Source organism: Stegodyphus dumicola, chromosome 1, assembly GCF_044657685.1.
Source record: "Stegodyphus dumicola isolate Sdum_Otavi_A_Nest chromosome 1, ASM4465768v1".
Lineage (NCBI taxonomy): Eukaryota > Metazoa > Arthropoda > Arachnida > Araneae > Eresidae > Stegodyphus > Stegodyphus dumicola.
The window spans coordinates 102061817-102082500 of record NC_140768.1 but is presented as its reverse complement, the minus strand read 5'-3'; the positions used below and the strand labels follow the sequence as shown (position 1 = coordinate 102082500).

Sequence of the window (20684 nt, the reverse complement as noted above, 5' to 3'; positions counted from 1 at the left end):
TGTTGCAAGCAAGGCAAGGGACTGAGGGGCCAGACTGAGAGAAGCTAGACGTCTCTCTAAATCATCCCAAACGTGCTCGATAGGATTCAAGTCCGGGGATCGAGCTGGTCACTCCATGCGCATAATTGTTTCCTGTTGAAGATAATCATCTACGATGCGAGCCCTGTGCGGTATTGAGTTATCGTCCTGTAACAGGAAAGCATCACCTATTGCCCCGGCACATGCGCGCACATAAGCATCAAGGATGTCATCTCTATAAACCGGACCATTCACGGTTTCTGTTGGAAAGACATGGAAGTCTGTACGTCGACCCAAATAGATCCATCCCAAACACAGACACTGCCTCTTCCGTATGTATCTCTTTAACGGATGTCTGACGGATGCTAATGGGTTCCAGATTCTCTCCATATCAAATGACGCCTACTATCGCTTTCTAGACTAAACCTGGACTCATCTGTAAAGAGAACAGCCCTCCACTGATCAAGCGTCCAGTGGACATGTTGTCGTGCCTACTGCAAACGGTCCCTCCTATGGCGTGACGTGAGCGGCACGCAAATGGCTGGTCGTCTGGCATACAGACCACCTTCGTGAAGCCTTCTACGCAGAGCTGACGTTGACACCAACCTTCCGGTGGCTGCAGCAAGGGAGGATCTAAGAAGAGTCGGAGTAGCGGTTCTATTCCTGCTTGCACATAATGTCAAATATCGGTCATCAGCGCTCGTCGTAGCAGATGGCCGTCCTTGGGTGAACCTCCTTAGAGGCCGAATCTGTGGTTTGAAATCGCCTCCAAAATCTATGAACCACAGAAGGACTCACATTTAGCTATCTGGCCACTTCTGTTGGACTTCCTCTAGTCTCCAATATCTCTCCATCCTCTAGTCTTTCCTCTAGTCCTTCCTCTAGTCTCCAATAGCTCTCCATCGTAGTTCTGCAGGCAAATGATACCTGGAGGTCATTGTTACGAATTGGCTATCTCAGATTTCTGATGTCACTATCACAGTGAAATATGTGGGCTTGCTCTCAAACATGGACTTTTATTCTCCTCGCAGATGACGCATTCTGAGTGCTGCGCCAGTAATTTGCATATTCCAGTTTTACTCAGCTACTCATACTTGGCAACATATTCAAATTTTACACGGTTTGGCTTATTTTTGAGGGAGTTATCGCTATTTTTGTGATTTTTCCTTAATTTATGATAACCAGTGTATATCTGGACCTAGGAGATTGAAGATCTAGAATGGAGTTTTACAGAAACTTTTAAAACTGAAATCAGACTACTCTCTCCTAGATGTTTCCACAGAAGGGCTACTAAAACCTATCCACTAGGATCTATTGGAATTGAATGTTATTTGATGTATTCTAAATGTTATTTGATGTATTCTAAATGTTATTTGATGTACTCTAAAGTCATCGTCAATCGATGGTGAGTTAAAAGTAGCTGCTAAACCCAAATAAAAGGCATCGTTATTTTTTCAGATTCCCTTTCAGATATTCAAGCGATTTCTGTACATAATGTCGAGGAATAAAAAATTATTGAATCTTGCAGATGAACTCTTTATCTTCTAGCCTCAAAAGGGATGACTGTTGTCTTACAGTGCATCCCGGCTCATACTGGAATAACTTGCTATGAATGGGCTGATAAATTATCTAAAAAGGGAACTGAAATTTTGCAATCAAATAATAGTGGGGTAACATTTACATCAATGGAAAGAATGGTAAAAAAATGCTATGAGGGAAAATTTTTATATTAAATTACTTAAGGTAATTAAGAGTAAGATTGGATTGGAATATTCAATTATGGCAAAGCACACGAGGGCTATTTGCCTAAAAGGAGGAATGCCTTCGTGGAGGACTTTCGAAGGGAAACTGGCTTGTATACACGTTACACATGGGGAAAACCACGAAAACGCCCATGCAGCCAGCCCGTTCGCGGGATTCGAAGCTCGGACCGAACTACCAGTGTTCAAAGGCTTTACCGCTCAGCCGCTGGTGGGCCCAATTAAGAGTAAGAAGTGGAGAGATTCGATTCGTAATACTCAGTACCCTCCCAGATGCATTGCAGTTGCTGCGTTCTGTTTGGAGACCGGGCATGATAGCCTCCCTAAATATCCTCATGATACTGGTATGTATGATATTCTCTTGTGCATTTTGTGCAACCAGAATTTTGATATGGACAGAGATGATTTGCTAAAATGTATCTCGTTGAAAGAAGAAAACCTATAGAGTCGATTATTGGCGGACTAGAGAGTTGACATCCAGCGACTAATTTTTTTTTTTTTTTCATAATTTTTTTTTCATTTTTTTTAGATTACATGTAGTTATGGCAAACCTAAACCCGTTCTGCGGGGAAGCTATCTTACCGCAGCTATGCATTTTGTAATAATATGTAAATAATTTTAGTGAAATTATACGTAAAATTGTAGTATCTCTTGTATAATGTAACGTGAAACTACTGCCATCTGTATATTTGCATATTGCTATCCCATGACTTTTGTCACTTCAGTGTATATCAATAACCCGACGATCTACTCAACAGTAGCAAAACTGTGAACTTTGTCCCTATAAGTAACTTTTATCTCATTATTATAATACGTTGTGTTTGTTCTCGTAATTGCAATTGATAATATAAGTTCTTTGATAATATGTGTGTGTGTATGTGAAGCATTGCTTAGTGTTCCAAATTTGTAGTATTTATTTTCTTATAATATTTTCTTTCATTGTGAGAAATTAGATTTTTTTATTTATTAATTTGTAGAATTCTAGTATGCCTGCCTACAGAAAATATGATGTGATTTAGGAATTTAAGAACCTGTTTTTCATTAATGTGAAGTTTAAAATTTTTAGAAAATAATGAAAATTGTCTAGTTACTGGTATGTAAGGGATTATGTCGTTATGTAGCAAAACGTTAATTTGTAAATATGATAAAATTGATATGTTCAGAGTATTAATTTAAGTTTAAAATGTTCTTTTTATTTGTATAAATGCTGAAGCTTAAAAATCTTTGAAAATACTGAAGCTGTATGAAATACAAGTATGAGAGACTGCGACGTTCTTTATCGTTTTAATAATTGGTAGAATTCGCTTACTGTATGTAGTAATTTTAAATATAAACAATTTATTATACTTATTTTCAGTTACGCCTAAGCTTAAATGTCAGAAATCTAAATTTAAAGTAAAGAATTTGATGTTAATTTACAATAATAAGCAATTCATTATTATTATTATTATTATTATTATTATTATTATTATTATTATTATTTTTTTTTTTTTTTTTTAAAGAGAAAATAGAAATTACGCTTAGCATGGAGAATACATTGTGACGTCACAAGCTTATTTACAAGCTCGTTTATAGACGTCACGCAGCTGCGCCTTCTCAACTTTGTTGATGCAGCCTATTCTACGCTTTTACCAAATTATTTATTAAAGGTGAAATAGCTCAAGGTTTCCGGTATTGTTTTTAAAATTACATCCTTTTAACCTTCATCATTTGTATTAAACATTTCTTAATATTTCTTTCTCTTAAAATCGTGTATAATAGTCGTAAATTTATTTCTATTATACACACTTTCTGGTGAAATCAAGATGGGCGCCATTTTTTTAAACACGGAGTTTCGTCGAAAATCTGGATGGCAACCATTTTTCAAAACAACGTATTTCATGTGCTTTCGCGCCAAAACAAATTCGCCAAACTTTAAAAGTGGGCTGCCCTGAAGCTGTTCCCAAAAAACATAAAACTTCGCGCAGAATTTTACTCTGCAGAACAACTTTATGAAAAAAAATCAATAAAAATGTATTATATATATATATATATATAAATGACAATGAAATATACCAGTCTCTTAAAAACAGTGACATAAGAAATAAGATGAAAAATTGTTGCCAAACCCATATTTCTAAAAGAATGAAACTACTCAAAATGATGCGATTTCATCAAAAATCTATCAACAACAATAAGACAGGAAACTTGTTGCCAAAATCACATTTTTACTTCCTTATACGAAGTAAAAACGAAGTATTGTAATCGCGAAAAGTTTCAGGCAGCATATTTCAACGAAAATATGCATTTTGACCGCTATAGAATGCAATTTAACGATGTTTTTGCGTGATATCTGTACGTAAGGGCAGAATAAAATACTCTTTTCCTTCAAAAAAATTATAAAACTGCTTTAAAGTGAATTCTGAAGAGAATTTTTCGTGGCGTCTGTACGAACGTATGTACGTACGTGCGTACGTACGTATCTCTCATAACTCAAAAACGAGTAGCTTAGAACGTTGAAATTTTGTATATAGGACTGCTATAACATGTAGATGTGCACCTCGTATTTTGGTTGCAATCGGCCGCACCAAACGTATATAAATATATTTATATATATATATTCACTCTGTTACCCGGCTCAGTGATCTCAGTTTCTTTACTCTTATATGTTTGTAAATTGTACATTTTTTGCTTTAAAAATGATTGTATTATGTTGTTTTTATCTTCCGGTTAAGGTTTTTATGCCTTTAGTAAATCTGTATGCAATATTTTTAGAATTATCAACAATTTTAAAGTTGTCTAAGTGGCGCTAAGCCTTTTTTTTATGGCGGCCATTGATGCTTACATTTGAAACAGGAGACTAGTGGATTTGTTGCCAATCTAGAGAAACTTAGCTTCGCAATAACAAAGATAACGCATTCATTTATTATTGCCAATTAAATCATGCTTAATTCTTTCTGGAATTTTTTCGAGGAAATATATATGAGAAATACTCAAGCGTCTGTGAAAAACTTTTTCTTTTTTGTTTTGTTTGCTTAATTTCTTTTATACATGATTCTAGCTTTATTATAGTATTTGAATAGAACACGTGACAACGATTCTATTCTTTAAATGATATAAATTTTGTGCATTATGAGTTATAATATGAAGGAAATATATAAGTTAACTGTTATATAATTATTGGTTTATATAACAGTTAACTTAGTTTCCATTATATAGTTATTATATAAGTTAACTGTTATATAATTATTAATACTGTTAAGTGAATCTAGCGCCAGAGTGTCGCTATGGTAAACAAATACTAGAGTGAATTTTAAAGAATGCATTTATTCTATTGTGGTTTATGCGCTGTCGGCGAAGTAGATTTAATTCAATCCAATAAGTTTAAATGAAATGCAAGAAAAAATGCTTATAATTTAATATTCCGTACAAGGACGTCATGTGGTGTACACATCAGATTTTTAAAGATGTGAGAAGTATACTCGGAAGCTTTATTTAAAAAAAATTTTTAAAATACAAAATTTTATCATTTTTCCAAAATTCCTTTTGTAAAAGCAGTCGCAAGAATGAAAGTTTAATGCGTCCAAAAATCAAAGAAAAATAAACTTTAAAAAATAAATTTTCTTAGAAAAATCCCGTTGAAAAGGTGTTAAGCTCCTTTTGTTAAATAAATTCGTATTTAATCGATTTATTGAAACACGAAATTTATTTTAAGTTCGTAAAATAGCTAAGTGCCTACGTTTCATGACAATGTGAAAATGGAGTGTGTCGAGTAAAATCTCGCTTTCCTATAGCCCATTATGTCTCAAAATGACGCGATTTCGTCACAAAACATAAAATAAAAAAAAATTTAATTGGAATTTCGAAAAAATCGTTTCGAGGTGCACTGGCTCTTGTCTAGATGCACCTATGTACCAAATTTCGTAGCCGTGGGTCTATTAGCTTACGCGCAACGCAAACGAAAGACACACACACACACACAGACAGACTCTTTCTTTTATTATATGTAGAGACTATAACGATTAATACAGTGACAAATATTATGATCTTTAGTTTTTATCATGGGTGATAATAAAAAACAAGAAAAGAAAGCAACTAGAAAAAGCATTTCACTGTAAGCTAAAATGCAATTGATTAGAAGATTAGATTCTGGTGAATGTCAATCTCAAATTAGTGCTGCATTGAATTTGGCAACTTCAACAATAAGGACAATTCTTAAAAATAAAGAAAAAATACTGTCATCGGCAACTGCAACTACGTCAAGCTCTGCAACTAGGATTACATGTTCTAGAAATAACATTACAGAGGATAGGGAAAAACGACTGTCTATGTGGATTGGCGACGAAATTGAACGTAATATGCCATTAAGCCAATCTATCGTAATGGAAAAAGCTAGAAGAATTTTTAATTACATTCAGGCTGAGGCAAGTGACATAAGTGAAGCTTTCGTTGCTAGTCAAGGTTTAGTAGATTTAAACATCGAAAGAATCTTCACAACATAAAGATTACAGGAGAAGCAGCAAGTGGTGATACGAAAGCGGCAGCTGAATTCCCAGCGACATTAAAAACAATAATTGAACAAGGAAACTATCCTCCAGAATTGGTTTTTAATGTTGATGAAACAGGCCTGTTTTGGGAAAGAATGTCAAAACGAACATTTCTATCCCGTGAAGAGAAACGAGCATCAGGATTTAGAGTTGCAAAAGATCGCTTAACACTTCTACTGGGTGGTAACGCAAGCGGAGATTTCAAATTAAAACCACTACTAGTGGGGGTCTGTTGAGAATCGTTAAAAATCCCCCCATATTCTCGACCTTGAGAGGATTCAAGTTTCAGCGGAAAGGATAACGGCATTTCCTAGATGTGAGATAACTACCCAACTTGTATTGGTACTGTCTGGATTATACACATTCAAGGGAGGACTGCAAAAGGTAGACTTTTCTGAATTTAATTACCCCGAAGTATTCAAGTAGTTCAGTTCACAACGTGAATTATTTTATTCTAAATGCAGACTCTAATAACAAACAACATTCTAACGCAATTATCTAATCCTCAGCGTTGTTATAAATCTTTCTGTAATAGTAGGTACTGTTAAAATTCTGCTGACTTATTACTCTAATATTGGTTTTATTAAGAGTGCATTAATTTATCTTAGTGATTCTTAATTAGTGTGCAATAATTTATCTTATATAATCTTATATAATCTAATATTGGATTTATTAAGAGTGCATTAATTTATCTTAATGATTCTTAATTAGTGTGCAATAATTTATCTTATATAATTTTATTTTGCTTATTATAACAACTAATAATATTTTTATTATTTTCATTATTGTTAATATATATTAATGAATGCATAATATCAATTGGTTTTGAATTTATCGTGATTAATTGTCTACTAATTTGTTTAATCTTTTTTTTACTACAATTTTATTGTTTACCTGTAGTAGTAATTTGCTTATTGTATGTTGCTTATTATATGTATTGTTTGTTGCTATTTGTTATTCCAATTTTGTAATGTTATAGTGCGCTGCGGACGGTTTTTTTCCCCTCTTCGTTATTAGTATTCATCTTCCTGCCATTAGCGCTAGTTCTTGCAAGCATATGAAGTTTTCTCACCTAAAAAAATACCGTAACTTCAGTGCTATATAATGTTCTTACATTTGCTTTGTGTTCCTCCGACTCTCTTCATCGAACGAGTGAGCACTCTGTGCAAGGATTAGAACTTTAACAGGTTGAGAGATCCTCTGAGTTTTTTATTTTTAAGCTAATATTACTCTTCATCGAACGAGTGAGCACTCTGTGCTAGGATTAGAACTTTAACAGGTTGAGAGACTCACTTAGTATTTTATTTTTAAGTTAATATTACTATTTCATGTTAAATGGGGTCAAGAGAAACCTCCCCAACTAGATCAATTAGGACTACCAGCTCGAGGTGTGTGAGCCCAGTGAGATTAGACCATCCATCTTCCAGATTAGATAGGATTAACACTTTGACTCAAGTCACTTTTAGCTTTTAGCACATCAAGTCACTTTTAGCAGAGTACAGAGGCCGTTCTAAACTAAAAATCGCAGACCACGAAGCGGTGTCCAATTATATCACAGAAATACTGGCTATAGCTTCTAATCAGGAAATCTTAATTGCACGACACGAGGGACAAATACTTCAACTAGAACGACAACTTAATGCCAGTCTCTTCTCTCAAGCAAGAGAGCCCAGTTTTAAGGTCGCGGAGCTACAGGAAAACCATCCTACAGGACAACAAGACCGCCGGAGTTACGCAACTGTGGCCGGTAAGATTCAGAAAAAGAAGCCCCCTTCCATACAAGCAACAGCCATTCCCAAGCAAAAGCCTTCTGAGCACGTTTTACTTATCAAGGGGAAAGATTCAGAGCGCACGCCAGATAGTGTGAAAGCGCAAGTTCTAAACAACATCAAACCTCATAAGCTTGGCATCAACATACAGCAAGTGAGGGCCACGAGATCTATAGAACTCTTGATTAGGTGCAAAGAAGCCACACACCTTCACAAACTTAAAAAAGTAATTGAAGAGTCCAGCGTGCTGACAGAGCACTTAGAACTAAGGATTCCCCGTCCGTTTAGGAGCTCTCTTATAGTATTTGGGGTACCCTGTGACATAACGACAGACGAAATAAAAGCAGCATTTGAAGATCTTTTGCCAGAAACGCGGTCGCCAGTTATCTTTCCAAAAAGCCCGAGACCTAGGGGCGAAACTACCTGTAATTGGATACTGAAAGTGACAGCAGATTTCAAAGACAGGCTTCTCGACCACAAGCGGGTTTATATTGGATTTACTTCGTGTCCGTTTAGAGAATACGTAAAAATAACCCGCTGCTACAACTGCCAAACCTTTGGCCACCTAAGTAAAAACTGCAGATTCCCACCAGCCTGTACTAAGTGCGGAAAAGGTCATTTAACACAAGAGTGTACGGCAGAAGAGGAAAATTGTGCGAATTGTGTTCATTCCAATACGCATAATAGCACAGACTTTGACGCAAGTCATCCGGCAAGTTCTTCAAAATGTCCTGTGTACCGACAGGAACTGCAACGAGGCAGCAAAACACAGCAACAACGGATGTAGGCAGTAACCAATTCCGCCAACAAGTCACAGGACTTAGGTTTCTCCAAGCAAACCTGCAGAGAGCTAGATCTGCAACGCTTAACTTCATGGATATTATGACAAAGGAAAATGCGGATATCGCCCTCATACAAGAGCCGTACTTAGCACGTAGTCATCTGCCAGGAATTCCACCCACAAGCAAGACGTTCCAGTCAACCTCTCAACAGGCTGTCATAATTTATAATGGTTCGCTATCTCCCCTCCTTACATCTCAGACGCAACACTCAGTTACCATTAAACTAGAGACAACTACGGGACACCTTCAAATTACTAATGTGTACTTTCCACCAAGTGAGGAATTAGATCCACTATTAATAGAAATCAGCACTGTCGTCAGAATAGGGAACAATCAAATCTTATTAGCAGGTGATTTCAATGCTTCAAGTCCCTTATGGGGGGCGCGAGTGGAAAACGTAAGAGGCAAAATGGTTTTAGAATATGCAATGACAAACAGATTAAGCATCATAAACACGTCAGACTCACCGCCCACCTTTCGCACTATAAGGGCGGAAGGTTGGCCGGATTTAACCATGGTTTCTTCCCAATTAGCAAATCAAATGTCGGAATGGCATGTTATGGACATTCCCTCTCTGAGCGACCACAGAATAATCAGCTATCTAATGGGCGCTCAGTTAACTTATACTCTGAAACAGAGGTTCAAGACAGCTTATGGAGGACATCAGAAGTTCCTTAATCTGCTTCGTCCTTATGTAGGTCAATTGATTTTCAACTCCCAAGCAAGCAACACCATAGACGGACTGGATGATGCCTACAGGCATTTAATTGGAACTCTAACAAGTGCAGCAAAACAAACGTATAAGAAAAAAACACCCAGCCAGAAGAAAGAACTTTCCTGGTGGAATGACAAACTAACGGCAAATAGAAGCAGAGTTCGGGCGCTCAGAAGACTGGCACAGTCAGAAACAGATTCCATACAAAGAGACAAAAAAATGCAGACGTACAAGAAGGCACTTGCGCAATACAAACTACAGATAATAAAGGCCAAATCCGACTCCTGGCAGGAACACTGTAGTAGATTACCGGAAATTTGTGGGAAAATACAAAAACTCGCCGCAGGTAAGGTCTTTAGACCGACTCAATTGACTGCGAATGTGGCCCCTGACACACCAAATACAAGAAATATTCTTTCGGTAATACTGAAAACGGTTTTTCCTTCAGATGATCCCGCCAATGACTCAGAAACGCATACATTAATAAGGACGCAATTTCAGGAAAAATTCTGGTCTTCCAAAAATGGAGACTATCTCCCACCAACAATAGAGGAGGTAGACTTAATCATAAATGGTTTGGCAAGGAAAAAGGCACCGGGGCCGGATGGCCTAGACAATATAATACTCAAGGCATTGCATAATGAGTTTCCAGAGCTGATCCACTCAGTCTGCAAAGCATGCTGGAAAGTAGGACACTTTCCGAAAGATTTGAAGCTGGCAGAGATCGCTCTGTTTCACAAAAAGGGAAAAGATCCCTCGGATCCGACCTCCTACCGCCCGGTAAGTCTCCTTCCCACAATTAGCAAAGTTCTAGAAAAAATCATTCTAATGAGGCTAAATTATTTCCTGAATAAAAGTTCAGTAATTAATAAAAAAACAGTATGGCTTCCGTGAAGGAATATCTACGGAACAGGCAGTAGCAGATCTCCTGAAAGTGCTGAAAAAGAAGAGAGAGGAAGACAATCACTCCATAGTAATATCTATTGACATAAAGGGAGCCTTCGATAATGTCTGGTGGCCTGATGTAACAAAAGAATTAGATTCAATCAACTGCCCAATTCAGATCTTAAAGTTGATAAGGAGCTACCTTGAAGACAGACAAGTTCAAGTAACTACAAACGATGGAATAATCCAGCATAAACTGGAGAAAGGCTGTCCACAGGGTTCCTGTCTAGGGCCAACCCTGTGGAACCTAGTAGCTAATTCAGCGTTCCAAATTTTTGAGATGGAGAGCGAAATACATCTGCAAGCTTTTGCGGATGATTTCCTTCTAGTAACTTCGGGAAGAAAGAATATCGAGAAAATTACACAAAATGCACTAAATAGGTTCTTAGAGTGGGCACAAACACATAAACTTACGATCTCAGCAGAAAAAACTACCATGCTATTTATAGGGCGTAAAAGAGTAATGAAAAGAAATCCTACCATTAGACTCAACGGTAGCTCAATAAAATGCTCTTCAAACATAAAATACCTAGGATTTATCCTCAACAATAATCTCTCTTGGATTCCCCACTTAAAAGAACTCAGGAAAAGATGTATCGCACTCACAAACACAATGCTACGCACAACAGGACTGCAGTGGGGAGCACCACCATGGGTGCTTAAGAGGTGGTACCAAACAATAACAAAAAGAATTGTTCTATACGGCGTAGCGATCTGGGGAAATACACTCAACGTAAGCATGCGTAGATTACTCCTGTCCATGCAAAGGCTGCAACTCTTGCTCATCTGCAAGGGCTACAGAACTACTTCAACGAAAGCTCTGCAGGTTCTAGCAGGAATTCCTCCGCTAGACCTGCAAGCGGAAAGGGAGTCGTTAATTGCAAGAGTGTTAAGGCTAGGTGAGGATGGAGTTCTATGGGAACAACACCACTTTGCTGAAGACTTTGAAAAACACAAGCCAGTGACGCAAGGACATCCGGCTGAAACACATCTAAAAAAGTGTATTCTAGGCCACTATGTGACACCAAAAGATAACCACACAGCTATATTTACAGATGGCTCAAAAACCGAGACGGGTACTGGCAGTGCCTTCTGCGTTCTAAAAGGTAATACAGCTGTGTATAAATGGAAAAGAAGACTTGGCAGTAGGAACTCAGTATTCCAAGCTGAGCTGGCAGCACTTAAAGCAGCAATTAATTATGTGAAGAGGAACAGACTTATCCACATTACTATTTACAGTGATTCTGCCTCTAGCCTTGACGCAATCAAAGGTTACAAAAGCAGAAGCCAGTATGTCCAAGAACTTAGAAAAATCCTCCTCAGTCTTCTACCATCAGAAAGGCCATGCCTCACGTGGGTTCCGGCTCACGTGGGCATTAAAGGCAATGAGGAAGCAGACACCCTGGCAAAAGAAGCGGCAAAGGAGGTCTCAAGAACAGAACTGCCAGATAAATTACCTAGGTCTCATCTCAAAAAGATCACTCTAAAACAACTGATAGACAGATGGCAAGCCAGATGGGACACAGCAGATACAGGAAGGAGAACGTATATGTTCTTCCCAAAAACAACGCTAGAGTTAAACTGCAATAGTGGTAGTCAGACACAGTTTTATACAGGTCATGGCCCATTCCTGACCTATCTGCATAGATTCAGCCTGAGTGACACAGAAAGATGTCAATGTGGAGAGGTGGGGGATCCAGACCACTACGTCTTCCACAGCACAAACACGGCACAGTACCATATAAGGAAGCCAAGTCAAGCTTACTGGCCACAATAGGCGGCAAATATGAGAACAAACAAAACAGCAAATAAAAAGCTACAAGCGATAATCAGCCATTGTCAGAGAAAGTATTCTCTAATACGACGATAAGTGTCCCCAAATAGAAATAATCAAGTGCTTAGCGCTCTGAATCATAAAATGTATAAATCACACTAAATCAATCTGGGCACACACCTCGAACCTCTCAACCCAAGACTAACTTAGATAATTAGGACTATGGCAACAACCTGCCTATATTCTTTAAAATGTTTACTTTTGCAATTAATGTACAGGTCTAGGACTCGCAAGACCAGATCGTGCCAGTAAAATCTTCAACAGCAATGAGTTTTTCCTACGCTTACTAATCGTGTATTTAAATTACAAGTTTGTGATAAATAGGTTCAAGAAGGGCAAGGTCAACTTATGTTATCACCTCAAGTTTATGAATGATATTATTATTGGTATGGTATTTTTGCCTTCTTAATTTTAATAAATATTCAACTTTTTATGTAAATTTTAGGGAAGAAATATCTGTATTTATATGATCAATTGCATGTTTGAATCTCTTCCCTAGTGATCAGCATTACGTGCTTAATTATGTTTTGTATAAATTATGTGCATGTTCTAAGGTGATAAAACTAACTATGGAATTAATGTAGGTAAGTTTCTCTTTGTAATTATGTATCAGCATTATGTATTCAAGTGTTTGGAATCAGATATCAGTTTTACTGAGTATGGTGCTGTACTTTTCTGTTTATGTTCACTTTAAAGTACTCAAGTCTGTATTTATTCCTTCTCTGCATGTACTATGAAGGTCAGTTCGTACTTGGCTAGGATTTAGACTACATAGCAGTACTTAATGATCAGTTTTATGTATTATGCTTATCAGTTTTATTTTTAGTTTTCATATATTATGTATGCATTTTTAAGTGTTATGTATGCAGACATTAGGGATCAGCTTTCTGTATTTCTGTACTCAGTATCATGTTAGTTTTTCACTTTAATATTCAGTTTTGTACTTATGTATGTATTATCCTGTCTGCAAGTACTACGAAAGAAAATGTAGGTGAATGGTTCAATTTGTAAAACAACTACAGTTTAAGTATGCGCAAAGAACTAAATTATGCAGGAATTTGTTATCTTAGTGATAACAGGTACCCATTCTTTTAAATGTTCTTACATAAGAGTCAGGCACATGGAAAGTAAACTGCGTTAAATTATGTTTGGGCGCTAGGATTTTTTTAATCATCTTTTAATCTCTCTCTTTATTTATTTTTTTTTATTTTAATTTTTTTTTATTTATTTTTTTTTTTAAAGTTTACTATGTGCAATAATTTAATAGGTTACAACTTCCCTCCATGCAGGACCAACGATTTCACAGAAGCCCCATAAAGATATGACAGTTGTGTCAGGATAAGCACCCGCATGTAGACATTTAGCAAGTCCAGAAAATCCACGGCAGTTAATTTTTCAGGCAGAGTCCTCCTATCTTTATTTTATCTAACACAAGTTTCTGTCTATTCTAACAGCGATTCTTAACAGTCTTTTGATTGCTTCTTTGCTTAATTTTAAGTAGTTCCTAACAGGATACTCTTTCCCCGTACAACAACATCCAAGCTTATATGTAGACTTTATGAGGCTCTTAGCCGTCTATTCGGCTGCGTTCCCGGAGCAGGATGGAGCAGAGAGTAGATGGTTTCTGCCAGGAAGATAACACACTGTGAGGCTAAGGCCAGGTCAGTGGTCTTCCTTGGTGGCGCTCACTCACTCACTAGTTTACCACTCCAAAAACCCAAGAGCAATTAAAGGCATATCTAAATCAACTTTACCTGTAATTTGGGAGTCTAATAAAAAAATCATGGATAACTATGAAAGCTTTCTAGGATTGGTTCACTGAACATTTCTGCCCGTCTGTTAAATGTTACTGCAAAAAAACTTGAACAAAGAGCACAACCATTAATTTATAATGCTCCAAGCCACCCAACAAATTTATCAGACTTAACAACATGCATTCCAGTCAAAGTGGTTTTCTTGCCGCCTAACACAACTGCCTTAATCCAACCAATGGACCAAGGCGTTATATCCAATTTTAAGGCTTATTACTTGCGGCGAACATTTAAGCAGATGTTTGAAAAAACAGACGGAGAAGAGAAGCAATCAATAAGAGAATTTTGGAAAAAATACAATATCATGAATGCTGTAGAAAACATAAACATGAGATAACAGAAAGATCTTTGAAAAGAGTTTGGAAGAACATTTGGCCAAATTTAAGTAAGAGCGAAGACATTGGACACTCTGTCGATATGGATGAAATAGTGGAAGAAATAGTGAAATTAGCAAAACAAGCCGGTTTAGATGAGGTAAATGTGGAAGACGTCGAAGAAATAGTTCAAGAAACAGCAGCTACTCTTTTTAATGATGAGCTCAAGGAATTAACTGAGCAAGAAGAAAACAAAAATATTGATAGTGGTGATTTCGAAGAAGAGCAAAAAGAACTTTCGATGACGTTTTTAAAAAAGAGTTTGACCACTATAACTGAAATTATGCACCAATTTGTTGAAAATGATCTAAATTTTGGCAGGAGTTCAAAAGCAAGACGGGGTGTTATAGATACTTTATCCACTTATCAACAACTTCTAACAGAGTGCAAAAGGAAAACGCAAACTACATTAGATGCCTTCTTGATAAAAAGGCAGAAAATTGGAAACACAGAATAGACTGAATGATCTGACTGAGAATTTTATTTGTTTTTAAGTATATTCCTTTATACTGTTTTTATTTTTGTAAAAATAAATGTTTGGTTTTATTTTTATTAAAAAAATATTAAATTTAATACCTAACCAATTTTCTATATATCTTCCTCTAACCCCATTATTTACATGTTAAGATAGCCTCGTTTAGCGCTGTTTCGCATTACGCTCTACTTTGATGGAACGCATCCCCCACGTTAAGCGGGATCTTACTGTAGTTATAACTTTCTGATAGTTCTGTGAACTAACTAAATGTGCGACCATCATAACCATACCATTTATATTGATGATATCGCTTCATTAACTATCTCAACCTCGAGTGAAGGAATTTTGAAAGCAGCATAGAGACATTTACCTCATGGTCATTTATGTACCATTGCAGAGCTTCAGCTGGCTTTGAGTGGCTTGATTTGCAGTTAACTTCAAGAACATCTCCAACACGGTACTCTGTTCGGCTTCCTGTAATTTTGGGTGCCTTTTTCGGGAAAGCTAAAAAAGATATTTAGATCTAAGAGAGTACACAATACAATTAAAAGTACAAAAATCCAATTTTATCCGTATGGAAGAGCAAGGGGAAGAAATTTAGCTGCTAGTTCATTTTGCACCCTCGAGTTCTTTTCTGCATTGATATTTGGATTTTGACGAAATATAGTATTTAATTGGATATTTGAATAAAATTTTGAAATTATATGTAAAATTTTAGTATCTCATATATGATGCAGTATGACTGGCCTCAAGAGAGTGAATCTTTACCAGAAAAATAAGGTTACAGGGGCACGTCCATTTAACATGGAGTAAATGGCATAGGCGAGATAGTACCAAACTGGCAATGATTTTTGGCAATTAATTTTGGTCGCCAAATTTGACGAGAAATCGCCAAAAGTCGACAAACTCGACGAACATTTGGCCACATTTTGGTCTGATATCTCTATGTAACTGCAACTGTACCCAACCCTATATGTAATTGTAACTGCATATGCCTTCGAGCAGTTTCCAGAAATCGAACGTACTGGAATTTTCTCGGAGGGCAGTCTGTATAAGACCAGATTGAACATCAGTTCTCATTTAAATTCAGTTTTGCAATCAGAGTTTAACTGAGGGTATTAGAGTATTGAAAGATTACTCTGCGAGCTTACGCATTGAGGCTTTGTATATTGTCTTGTATTTAACGTTCTTAGGAGCGTGAGACAGTGGTAACTGCTGAGTGTGCTCTGTCATACTTTTACGTTGCAGAAGAGGACTGCTGACCCTACGGCTATAAAATTTGCCTCACAACATTATTGTCCTCCTTGCAGAAGCCATCTAATGCTGCTGCACCCCTTCCACATGAGAGCCGGCAGAACAGACTCCTACAAACACATGTTAAAAAAAAATCACAAGGCTAGTTAAAGCGATGCATAAGTCCTCAAGGCTACACAGTCTTGTGCTAATCGTCGACTAAGTGAGATCACTAATAGTTCTATGTTTAGAAAGAGATTACTGGTTCTACGTTTAGGACTTGACAAGCACAGTTACATTGTTACAATCTAAGATACATGACACGGCATTCCAGATATATGACTTAACATTTAGAATACTTATCATATATTATACCACTTTCAAGCTAACTTCACAAAGCACTATTAAACAATGCATTGAAGGTGCTATTAATATTGCTTACTCTATTGAATGAAGCAATTATGATAATAGAACTGAACAAGGTAATAATTATAATACAATAGAGAAGAAGAATGAATTCCGTTTTAACAATGAGCAGCAAAACGAAACAAGGGTTATACATAGATGCAGAAAACGCTCTGTCATACTGAGAAGAGCTGTACGAGTACTTTCCTGAAAAGTCCCAGAGCTGTAAAGTGTTTCTTTCAGGAAAATATTTTTCCTCAAGTTATCATGGTTCTGTGTGCATTCATTTCATTACAAATTCGTACGCACATAGCAATGTTGATTTAAGGGTGAGAGTGCATCTCCTTCGGACTGCGACGTAATTCGTTTGAATCTATACAACAGATTTAATCCGGCGTTGTACATTACAGTTGAGGCCATTTTTATAAATAAAATCACAAATGGACAAATAGCAATTCGAACTAAATTGTTTAAACAAGTAGCACTCGCCGAAGGGTTTGAATTGCCAGATATTGAAACTCATACAGATCCTGATATTTTAATAAGAGTCGATTATTTGTGCTAGAATTTATGATAATGTATGCTAAATCAGTAAGATTAAGCAGAAAATTAATCGCTATTGATAACATTTTCAAATTCGTAGTTCAAGGAATAACTTTATTTGAGCCACGCTCTTCAACGGTATATGTAAATAATGGCATGTGTAATCGAAAGAGAATATATTTTTGAGAAATTAAAAGCCTTATGGGAGTTAGAACCGATAGGAATTAAACCTGAAATTCAAAGTAAACAATACTGTGAGGATACTATGCATTGTTCGAAAGTAATACGGTGCATAATCATAGAAGATACGAAACAAAACGTCTGTGGCAAAAAGGTCATCAGAATATAGGTTGTAGAGACATTAGGTTATTTCGAGACCGGAGAGATGAAAAATTTGCAACGCCTTCGCCGGGAATCAAGCCACGGACATCTGGAATACACACCCAGCGTGCAGACCACTACACCACGAAGGCATGCCAAGAAGGTGGGAGAAATTCCTTATAAGGTAATAATAGCAACCTTACAATTATACCTTATAAGGTAATAATTGTGAAATTGCTAAATTTAGGCTTATTAAGCTGGGAAATAAATTAAGATACCGTCCACGAAAATTACTGCTATGACGAAGGAAGGGGTTATTGAAGAATGACAGCTGTAAGTACCGGGTAATCGAGTTATTATCTTCATAATTATGCAATTGTTAGAGAAGAAAGGTCCACTTAAATTAGGTATTATCTATGATGCGGCTTCTAAAGATAAAGAAGAAGTATCCCTTTGACTGTCTTGACCAGGGAATAAATCTTCTACCACATTTGCTTAAGATAATATCGAATTTCCACAGATTGAAAGCTCGATTTCTAGCAGATGGTGAGAAATCGCTACAAAGTTTAAGCAAGCGACGAATAAAATCAACAAAAAGGAAAGATAAACCTTTGATTAATATCAAATTTCACATGAAGATAGCAAATGTATTTATGCTTAAAAGAAAACGAACATTATAAATAAAGATAAATGTACACTTAATCTTCGTAAATTATATGATGAAGTCATATTTGGATCAATAACAAATTGGCGCTTGAATCTAAAACAAACAAAACAAATTTCATTAATAACATATGTGATCCCCTTCGGAATTTCATACAACGTTTGTTCATGCTTTCAGTGAGGTGATCAACCGTCACAAATACTACCAATGTCCATTCTTCCATTAAGACAGTTTCTAACTGCCTTGATTGGAGGAGGTAAATATGGCGGAGGCAGCAGAGCGAGAGCATCCAAAAAAGTCTTCAATGGGATTAAAGGTAGGGGAAATATGACATCACTCCTTATGTAGAATTCCTTCTCTTTCCAGATACTCTTCGACGATGTTGGTTCGAAAGAGACGAGTTTTATCCTACATAAAGAGGAAATCATAACCAATTTCTGCAGGGTAAAGTCTGAAAATGAGGTATAGAACATCATCTCAATACCACGCACTCACTTCAAAATCGTTTTTCCAGATGTGCAGCTGATTGCTTTATCCTATTGAAATTCTAGCCCGCACCGTGATGCTGCCATCTCTGAATGTGTGATGTTCTCAGCCTGATTCTGTGTGCTTCGTCCTCTACATACACTAACACAATTATCCTCTCATTCGAGGGCAAATCTACACCCGTCCTTGAAAACACGTTGCGTCTGTCTGAAACAGTTAAATTGAAATGTTGATGACATCACTTTAATCTTGCCCTTTTGGATTGAGCAGTTAGTCGAACATAAACACTTGGTACTCAAGGGTACAATACCTTCATATGAAGCTTTCGCATAGTCCTGGTAGGTATTGTTCTACCAAGTAACGTTGGATACATGTATGTAAGAGTTGTGAAAGCCACCTGTCGATTCCGCTTGGCTACTGTAGCAATATATTTCTCTTCAGAGTCTTCAGAAGGGGTGTTAATACTTAGTTGACCGGCCACGGGGTCTCTAGATAATTGTTTGACTTATTTAGAATTGTTTCCATTTCAGAAAATTACCAAATGACTAACGCCAAACAAAACAATGACATCTTTAATTGATTGTCCTGCTTCAGCCCTACATTCCTTCCCATGTGCTATTCGTTCTATGCTTACTATCTGGTATTAGTTCAAATTTCAATATACAGCACCAACAAAAGTTTCTATTAAGCTCCCGACGCCGCACTTCTGAGGCGCCAAATAATTATCGCGTTGTACAGTTGCGGATTCCTTACGATACCCGAATAGTCCTAGTAAGCCGCCCGGGTGTCCGGATCCGCTCTCATCTGTCACCTATTTGATATTAGTCTTCTTTCAGCCGTAGACACCCGAATATGATAAAAAAATTACCCTAGGAAAGTTATAATCACTTCATATAAGCGTCTAAATTAACTTCCTCAAACTGTTCGCAATATTGTCGTCTTAAACCTCATTAGAACGTTCCGATAGTCAATCATAATTGACTGTTAATATACACTATTTGTATAGCGCCATCTGCAACCGTAACAATTTTCAGCCACTCAAATTCAACGGCACTTTCGAAAATTGCTAATTTGCATTACGTCCTTAACTTTTGAAAGTCGGTGACTATCTAATTCTCGCTATAAACATATCGCTATAACGAATTGATGTAAAGATTTATGTTTCTTTTACAGCCATACTCGTTTCCCAGGAGCTTCCAAAAACTGCCAAGATGGCAAGAAATTCCCAAATTTTACTAAATCAAAAAAAAAAATAATAATAATGAAAAAAAAAAAAATCTGAAAGGTTTCAGATTTTAAATTACGTCCAAAGGGGCGTTTTTTTTAACATTTTGTGTGTTACTTTTATTTATTAAATTTCATGTTCTTCGCGCTTAAACCATAAAAATTCAGTTCAAGAACAATATCGCAAAATAATATTAAATTGAGCATATCTTTAGAATTTCCGATACACAGTTTCACGCGCTGGAGATAAAAATGTTTTTTCTGTACAGCGTTGCCATTGCTCGCTTTGAAATCCTTCAGTTTGTTAATCAAAATTCGTGAAATTTTTACAAAATATGAAATCGATAATAAAACAAATTCTAAATTTCAAATTTGGACTTCCAGATGCCCATATTTGCTGTAGGATTACGTCACTCAAAATTTGATCGCTCTAGGTACCGTTGTTTTATTACATTTATGAATATTCTTCATTATTTAATTTCCTCAAATATAATACAGGGCGATAATATTTGGTAATAGTTTGAAAAGTGAAACGGACATTCAAAGTGATTCGGCGCAAAATCGCAAAACGAAAACAATAGTCCCTCAGGCACAAAGCCACTTAGGCCCAAAACTTTACCTAACGGGCCATGGTGACAAAAACTGCTGCCAGGTCCGTCAAGAAAGTTTTTATCTATACCATATGTTTTGGTGAGCTATTTGTACAATTTAACACTAGAACGACGGTAGGGGTCATTTT

The 20684-nt window shown here is 36.7% G+C and overlaps 1 protein-coding gene across 1 annotated transcript in view; it reads right to left on the bottom strand.

Moving 5' to 3' along the window:
* LOC118183316 (cell adhesion molecule 2-like) overlaps nucleotides 1-20684 on the bottom strand; it is a 58215-nt gene that overhangs the window by 14183 nt on the left and 23348 nt on the right. The window contains exon 4 of the mRNA XM_085810945.1: nucleotides 15440-15573. Within this exon, the coding sequence (XP_085667071.1) occupies nucleotides 15440-15573 (134 nt within the window). The remainder of the gene's footprint in view (nucleotides 1-15439; nucleotides 15574-20684) is intronic.